Source organism: Littorina saxatilis, linkage group LG11 (genome assembly GCF_037325665.1).
Source record: "Littorina saxatilis isolate snail1 linkage group LG11, US_GU_Lsax_2.0, whole genome shotgun sequence".
NCBI lineage: Eukaryota > Metazoa > Mollusca > Gastropoda > Littorinimorpha > Littorinidae > Littorina > Littorina saxatilis.
In genome coordinates, this window is record NC_090255.1 from 20211457 (window position 1) to 20221130 (window position 9674).

At 43.8% G+C, this 9674-nt stretch overlaps 1 protein-coding gene across 1 annotated transcript; it reads right to left on the reverse strand.

Annotated features, from left to right (window-relative positions):
* Nucleotides 1-1797: 1797 nt before the first annotated feature.
* Nucleotides 1798-3658, reverse strand: LOC138980814 (orexin receptor type 2-like). The gene has a single exon (XM_070353701.1). It carries the CDS (start codon nt 3633-3635, stop codon nt 2508-2510), a length of 1128 nt encoding a protein of 375 aa, XP_070209802.1. The 5' UTR covers nt 3636-3658; the 3' UTR covers nt 1798-2507.
* Nucleotides 3659-9674: the final 6016 nt, after the last annotated feature.

The following is a 9674-nucleotide window of genomic DNA, read 5'->3' on the forward strand; positions in this document are numbered from 1 at the left end:
AGACTGGGTGTCGATGTCAAACTAATTGTTGAAAGGGATACGACATTTTCATTTGAACATACTCACTAATTATAAAAGGTTCTAGTCTTCCAAACACATGCGAAAAAAAAGAAAGTTTACACTGTTTTTCAGAGAAAGCGATTGTTACTGAGTGAGTGCGTCTCTGAACACGCTGTGCGATCATGCATGACTGGGCATCGCTGTAGTACAGCAATAATTTGAATAATCGTGTCATTCGTGTTTACATGACATGCAAGTTTACACCGGTGCTCACGTTCAAATGAAACTTTCGTAGTACTTGTCTGCATCCACGCAAAATTATATTTTGTTTTGTTTATTTTAGATGTATGCAAATATTCAAACCTGTAACGTTTTTTTTAAAACTCTTTTCAGATAGCTTGCACAATATCTGAACATAAATACCTGAACTTGTAGGCCTACATAAGATTTTTCTGGAAGTATTTCGTGAATGTCGAAATAGTATGCTGAAAGTTTTAAAGCAATGCACCCTGTTATTGCTGAAATATACCGCTTTTTATCGAGGCACATCTCAAAATTGACGCAAAAATCTCTAGTTTTTGACGTTTTATGCGATCAACAGAACTAATGGTGAGACGATAAAATAAAACGCATTAAAGTTTCGATATTAAACAAACAAACAAAGAAATACATCCTCACCGTCAGTAACAAAATACACAGTTCCAGAGTGAAACACGCTTTAGCAGGCGAGACAAATCCACGGCTTCTAGCTTTTTAAAGTATGTTGAAAACTCAGCGCAAAAAATCTCGCCAACAAGTCGGCTGACAGACTTGTTTCAAGACAAGACAGAGTGAAATCTCGTGTGTAAGAACACGATGACATCACAACATGTTGTAATGACGCACTCATAGTTAATTCCCTCACGTAATGCTAAATAATTGGTCTCGTTTACCAAGACCACCAGATGTCATAATAGACTCTGCAAAACCTATTCGTACCCCAACTTATGAAAACATTCCACTCAACTGATGCTACAAGCGCCCGGTTCCTTCGTCTATATTGTTACTTGTGCTATGCACGCATTTCGCGTGCATGTACTCTCCCGCATTGACACATACACACACTCATGCAAACACGCACGCAAACACACACACACATACCCACACACACACGCACGCACGCACGCACACACAAACACACACACACGCATACACACACACACACCACATACACACACACACACACACACACACAAACGCACACACACACGCACACACACTCACACACACTCACACTCACATATACACGCGCACACTCTCGGGATGTCAAAAATACTTATTGCGCAAATTCATGACTCTTCCCGTCATAAAACAAATGCAGGGCCTTAGCCAGAAATGATAAGCCACTGAGCCGACCGAAGTGTTTTAATGAAGCGCAGAGTAATCTGAAGGCCATACACAGTAAGGAATGGGTACGACAACAACAACATCGGCCCAAATGTTACCTGGCGCAAGACTGTTAAAACAATCTTTAAGAACCCTCCATGTATGTTTTACGCCGCCTTTATATAATAAAGCGCCGTATACAGGTTTCACTCTGTCTGTTTCTCTGGTTTGTTGTGGTTTTTACATTTAGTCAAGTTTTGACTAAATGTTTTAACGTAGAGGGGGGAATCGAGACGAAGGTCGTGGTGTGTGTGTGTGTGTAGAGCGATTCAGAGTAAACTACTGGACGCGAACACTGAAGCAGGAAAAGTGTTCTTTATGAAGCATATTCGGCCATCGCTGTGTGTAAAAGTATGTTTTCTTTTTCTCTTTATCGTTTTTTATTTTTTATCCTATCCTTCAGGCAGGTATCGGCTTGGTTTTGATGTCAGCGACGTTGAAAGATGTTCGACATCCTCTCATTATTCATCTGAACAATTTTGTTTTATTGCGGGTGGACAGTGCAGTGGAACAAGCTTGCTTCATTGCTTCTGTCGTCTACCACCCACTTAGTTACGGTTGTTGCTCCACTGCTTACTTGTCCAGCCAGGCAGGGAAGAAAAGGAACGACCAGTCTCATATCATATCAAAAGATAACCGCCAGTCACTCGTCACAAGCTAGCCATCTCATTGCAGTTGGCGGTCTAGATGCCCGGGGGCTGACGTGTCACTGGAGATGAATGTGTTGCGATGTGTTCTTGAGATAGATTAGGTGGGCGGAGGGAGGGGGTCGAGGAGTGACTGTCAAGTCTTCATGAGATCAGTCAGACAATACATTTGCTATGGCCCATACTTGACCTCATTTTCACCAGCACAAAAAAGGAGAGGCAGATAGGATTGTTCTACCATGTAATGTAAATTGGGTTTGTTACCACAGTTAGAAAAGACATCGAGTGGTCTTCCATGACAGGTTGAAACTGTTATTTGTGACCGAAATTGAGTAGTCTTTGGTCTCGACAGGCAGGTGGTTTTTATTGAGAGGTGATTTATATAGTAAAAACTGTTGAGGATCCTTTGGGGTGGTCTCAGGTGGCAGGTGGTCTTTATGCACAGGTGGTCGTAAGGGCACGTTCGACTGTAAAACCAAATAAAGACCGACACTCGTTTCGGAATTTGCAGGAGAAAAAACTGTAGACCAAGGGGTTGGCGACACTGTTGACAAAATTCCATCGCAAAAATATGAAGCGAACATTCCTCTTCAGGTCTTCCTCGGACGTCTTCGGATCCGTATCTAAAATGAAGATTACAACCAGGGAGGGGAGATAGTTGATAATGAAGACCACAGTGAAGACAAACAGCATCAAGGATGTACGGGCAGGAACTGGTTTGACACTTGCACCAGCGGGGTTGGAGATAGGGAAAGTGCGACGAGACCGCAGATTTAAACTGGTCGTGGTTGCCTGGTGCTGCCACAAATAGCGTGCGATACGTGCGTACGACACGACCATAATCGTCACGCACACAATGTACAGCAAAGTCAGAACCACCGAGTAGACCTTAGCAAACGCAGTCTGTTGATATTTGTCAGCGATAGCGCACCCGACTCCCGTGATGTTAGAGTGTGGGAACGTTATAATGTGATCCCCGGCGAGTTCAGCGTAGGGACAGGCCCCGAGAAGCGAAAACAGGGCAGAAATGACCACAGCCTTGTACGCGCCGCGGAGAGAGCCCAGGGCCCGAGGTCGGTCCGTGCAGATGACCTTCTGGCGGTCAACGGCCACGGCCACGAGGATGGCCATCGTGAAGAGAACGAAAGCCGAGCTGCCTACAAAGATGGCCTTGCAGCCCCACGTGGCGTAGAAGGTGACGTGGAAAGTGACCTCCACGATATGCATCGGGATGACCAGGACGTTGTTCAGGAAGTCGCACGCAGCCATGGCCAGGATGTACACTCGGCTCACGCTGGGTTTGTACCTCCGGTAGTACACCACTAAGACGAGGGTGTTGCCCACCAGACCAAGCACCATGAGGACAGAGAGATAAGTAATACCTGGTGCTAAGGAAGATATATAGTTCAGGTTTTCCCCATGCAAGAAGACGTCTCTTTCATCATCAGAATCATTGTCGCCAGTGATGGGTGACCCTGAAACTGAAGTCATTGGGTCGTCTGTGGCAGGCGAGGTACTCTGGTCGAAGGTGACATGGGAGAGAGTAGTTGTGTAACTCGTCATCTTCTGTAGACGCTGATAGACGTTTCAAGAACCTGGAGAAAACATTGACTGCTGGTGAGACGCACATAGTTTAGTACACTCGAAACTAGCTAAAGACTGGGTGTCGATGTCAAACTGATTGTTAAAAGGGATACGACATTTTCATTTGAACATACTCACTAATTAAAAGGTTCTAGTCTTCCAAACACATGCGAAGAAAAATAAATTTTAAACTGTTTTCCAGAGAAAGCGATTGTTTTTGAGTGCGTCTCTGAACACGCTGCGATCATGCATGACTGGGCATCGCTGTTGTACAGCAATAATCCAAATAATGTCAATTGTCATTCGTGTTTACATGACATCCAAGTTTACACCGGTGCTCACGTTCAAATGAAACTTTTGTATTACTTGTGTGCATCCACGCAAAATTATATTTTGTTTTGTTTATTTTAGATGTATGCAAATATTCAAACCTGTAACGGGTTTTTTAAACTCTTTTCAGATAGGTTGCACAATATCTGAACATAAATACTTGAACTTGTAGGCCTACATAAGTTTTTTTCTTGAAGTATTTCGTGAATGTCGAAATAGTATGCTGAAAGTTTTATTATCCTACATACGTGAGAGAGACACCCATGAGATAATAATCGTTCAAATCACACGTGTGTATATCATGTAAATGAGGTCATGTCAAGCAAGTCTGACAGGGACCTGTTTTTCCACTGCTTATGATGCCAAAGTCACCGAGACAAACGTCATTATAGAAACACAAATTGCGCTCGCTAATTACCCTCGATGAATCTTTAGAACTAACACGTCACGCCACACTTTCAGGGTGACGTTTCTTTGCTTTGACGTAATAGATTGCACGAGGCTTTAGAAGAGATCGAGGTTCCAAAACAAGCGTCTTCAATTTAGCTGCCTCGAATGCAGGACATTTTCAGTAAAAATGCACGTAAGTACAGTATGTAGGATAAACAGAATACTACATGGCTTGCTGTGTCGTACCAGATTTACACGAGTTGCTTTTTCAAATAGTGAACAGCTCGCTTTCGCTCGCAGTTCAATATTTAAAAAAACAACTCGTGTAAATCTGGTACGACACAGCAAGCCATGTAGTATTCTCTATAAGCAATGCACCCTGTTATTGCTGAAATATAACGCTTTTTATCGAGGCATATCTCAAAAGTGACGCAAAAACCTCTAGTTTTTGACGTTTTATGCGATCAACAGAACTAATGGTGAGACGATAAAAGAAAAAGCATTTCTTTCTTTCTTTCTTTCTTTATTTGATGTTTAACGTCGTTTTCAACCACGAAGGTTATATCGCGACGGAGAAAAAGCATTAAAGTTTCGATATTAAACAAACAAACAAAGAAATAATCCTTACCGTCAGTAACAAAATACACAGTTCCAGAGTGAAACACGCTTTAGCAGGCGAGACAAATCCACGGCTTCTAGCTTTTTGAAGTATGTTGAAAACTCAGCGCAAAAAAGCTCTCCCAACAAGTCGGCTGACAGACTTGTTTCAAGACAAGATAGAGTTAAATCTCGTGTGTAAGAACACGATGACATCACAACATGTTGTAATGACGTACTCATAGTTAATTCCCTCACGTAATGCTAAATAATTAGTCTCGTTTACCAAGACCACCAGATGTCATAATAGACTCTGCAAAACCTATTCGTACCCCAACTTATGCTATGCACGCATTTCGCGTGCCTGTGCTCTCCCGCATTGACACATACATACACTCACGCAAACACGCACGCAAACATACACACACACACACACACACACGCGCACACACACACACTCACACACACACGCATACACACATACACACACACACACCGTCACACACACACACACTCACACACACTCACACTCACACACACTCACACACACACGCGCACACTCTCGGGATGTCCAAAATACTTATTGCGCAAATTCATGACTCTTCCCGTCATAAAACAAATGCAGGGCCTTAGCCAGAAATGATAAGCCACTGAGCCGACCGAAGTGTTTTAATGAAGTGCAGAGTAATCTGAAGGCCGTACACAGAAAGGATTGGGTACGACAACAACAACATCGGCCCATATGTTACCTGGCGCAAGACTGTTAAAACACTCGACCCCCTTTGAATGAACTTTGTCCCCAAAGTTACGAACCATGGACCCGCCAAGCTTAGGTCCCTCCCAGGTGGAATGGGAACAGCACGAAAATGATTCAGTGGCCTGAACATTTCATGTCGAGTCCCATCGCTGTCGACGACGCCAAATGTAACCGAGGGCCGAAACACCACAATCACCTTTGAAGGCGAAGTCCACTCAAACGGGATTGAGAATAACTGTTATGGCTTCTGAAAGGAAGGCCTGAACATACAGACACACCAAAGCCGCCAGACCACATCACAAACATAACTCTACAATCCACAGGTGTTGCCCACACACACACACACACACACACACACACCGTATATATATATATGTATATCTATATCTATAGAAATAGATGACAGTGTATTTTTCGCGTGGCTATAAATTGATTCGACCTTTTCACTTTTACAGTAAGGACAACTTAAGGGTGCAAGGAAAGCGTTCTGGACAGTGCAGTGACATTCTAAAAATAGTAACGTAGTAACGGGAATATGGATTGACGCCACACGAAGGAAGGGAGATAAACGCAAAACACAGGAGAAGATAAGGAAGAGTTACTGGGAATGGATCCAGAGAAAAACCCAAATCGGTTCAGCGCTGCGCGCTGAGAGCACGTGTTGAAATATCTCATCGACCAGGTTGTGTCCGGGGTGTACCTGAATATGGCCACCTAATTTGAAAGAGATCCACCGAGAACTTTGGCCGTGCATCGCGGACACACACACACACACACACACACACACACACACACACACACACACACACACACACACACACACACACAAGAGTCGTATATATATATATATAGAAGCGCCGAATACAGGTCACTCTGTCATTTTCTCTGTTTATGCTCGCGCGCTCACACAAAACCATTTATGCACAAACTCAGAGGACACATGCACAAAGTTAGATTGATGAAGGGCAACTTACATTTTTTTTTTAAAGTGCCAGTTGTATTAAAATAGGGGTAGTCCCTCTACACAGACTTTGATATTGCAAAAAATGTACATCTTGTAATCTGTATACGGGACCACCCCTGCAGCAAATAAAAACACAACATTATAAAAAAAACATACCTGTGCTGTTGAGCAATAACATTCAATGACAACCTTTTTTACAAAAATTATGCAATCCAGCATTGGCTCAAGCCTGAGCCATGCCTTAGCAAAAATATTACATAACATAACCCGCACAAAAGTTTGGGGTTGACCGCCACGACTGTGGGACCTAGCCAGGTTCAACAGCAACCCCATGCGCAATATATATGGCCGCCACCCTACCCAAAAGAAGCTCACTATTGGAACTGAATTGTGACTGTACGAAAATCAAAACATCAAGATTAAAGGGCAGCTGTTGGGTTGTGGCTCTCAAAATCTGTTCATCAGAATGAGTTTTCATGTAACTGAAACTATATTTAAAAGTTACTTGGTGATTTTAACAGCTTGATAACACAAGTCCGAAGATTTTAGACATGCTACAACGTCTCGACATGTATTTCTCTCTCTCTCTCGACTGTACACAGAGATAAGAACAGCCTCGCTTTCACCTAGGTCCTGCCTAAAAACAATGTTCAGACCTCATGTTCAGACTCGGCGTAATGATTCCGAAAGGACTACTTTTTCGCTGTCAAGTTCAGTCGTCCGCATACTCGAAAGTGAAAAAAAGATTAAACGTTTTGCTACAGTATCGGAGGATGAACTGTCGAAGAAGAAAAAGAATCTCGTGCCAACCACTTCGCAGAAGACCATCCGAGTTGTCCAGAAGAAGTTCTGAAACACGTCACGTTCCAAATCAAAGGACGACATGCTATTCTCTTACGTCACTATTCTTGGTTTACGGTACCATTCGGCGGCTTTGCTACGAGTATGCCATAGTCTTGGTTGGCCGAGACCTTGAGGTGGAATGCGAGTGATTAGGTTTGTTGATTTTGCTCGGAGAAGTGGTCCGTGTTCAAGCAAGTTTCTTTCTTCTTTGAAAACAAAACCCTAAGACCAGTGAATGTCGAGATATATATGTTAATTGGATCTGTGATCCAAACATGCCTTTTGGTCAATCTCGATGGCAGTTTATTCCACTCGCCCTACGCCCTACGGGCTTGTGGAATAAACTTCCATCTCGATTGACCAAAAGCCATGTTTGGATCACAGATCCAATTAACGTATAATGTCTTTAATCGAAGAAAGTTTGCATTCTTGGCTGAGTCAATGCAGCCCTCTCGAACATTACTTCCCTTGGACGCGTGACGTCAGCCGAGGAATCGGCAGGGTTGAACGGCGCTCTCTTTACACCATGTAGTGAGCGCAATCGGGTTGTCTAGTCAAGCCCTCAAGCATACTTCACGGGTAGGTGAAGAAAAACTTAGGATGGGGCGTCTTCTCCCAGGCCAAAATTTCGCAGAAAAAAACTGAGTTTATAAAGTGTCTTCCGTCCCCCTTCTGCTTTTGTTCAGGTGTTCCCACTTGAACCCTGTTTTTGTTCAACTTATTAATAATAATAATTAAGTAGATGTGCAACGCCAAGGCACTGCATACCCCAGCGAAAGACAAACCTCTCTCTCTCTCTCTCTTATACAAACAGACACACACACACACAAACACACACACACACACACATGTACATACGCACGCACGCACACACCCACAGACACACACACACACACATTGACTCACACAAATCTCATACACACAATACACACACTCATACGCACATACACGGTTGGCCTAGTGGTAAGGCGTCCGCCCCGTGATCGGGAGGTCGTGGGTTAGAACCCAGGCCGGGTCATACCTAAGACTTTAAAATTGGCAATCTAGTGGGTGCTCCGCCTGGCGGCTGGCATTATGGGTTTAGTGCATGCTAGGACTGGTTGGTCCGGTGTCAGAATAATGTGACTGGGTGAGACATGAAGCCTGTGCTGCGACTTCTGCCTTTTGTGTGGCGCACGTTATATGTCAAAGCAGCACCGCCCTGATAATTATGGAAACAAACAAACAAATACGCACATAGACAGACGGACACACACACCTTTACAAACAAACACATATACACACTCATACACACACAAACATACACACAAACTCATGCACACACACATTCACACACACGCACACTCCGGTTGGTCCGGTGTCAGAATAATGTGACTGGGTGAGACATGAAGCCTGTGCTGCGACTTCTGTCTTGTGTGTGGCGCACGTTATATGTCAAAGCAGCACCGCCCTGATATGGCCCTTCGTGGTCGGCTGGGCGTTGAGCAAACAAACAAACAAATACGCACATAGACAGTCGGACACACACACCTTTACAAACAAACACATATACACACTCATACACACACAAACATACACACAAACTCATGCACACACACATTCACACACACACACACACTCTCTCTCTCTCTCTCTCTCTCAAACACACACACACACACCAAGTCACACACACACTCACTCACACGCACTCACTCACTCTCTAACAAAAAACTTCATACACACAAAACACACACCCATACAAGATACAAGATACAAGATACAAGAAATTTTATTGTCCTCATCAATACAAGGAAATTTGGCATGTGTGTGGCAAGACATAATACACTGATACATAGACATTTACAAAGCAACAACTGAAGTTCAATATCAACACACCCTTACGCACACATACCCACTACTTCAGACACACAGGCTACATGTGCCCCTCGGACGTACGCAACCCACAATTCACCCAGCCATACAACTCCACATGCACTTACTCATTCATGCAGCACTCTAGCGCCCGGCCATGCACAACTCACACACTGGAACCCTCGTACGGCTACATATGACACCCGCACAAACATTACAGCCTCAAACATCGTACTAGATCTACAACTAACAAGCATACATCCACTATCAACCACCGAATACATCA

What these genes read in the sequence shown, in the direction of transcription:
- LOC138980814 (XM_070353701.1), bottom strand. Translation starts at nt 3,635, where the DNA reads ATGACGAGTTACACAACTACTCTCTCCCATGTCACCTTCGACCAGAGT.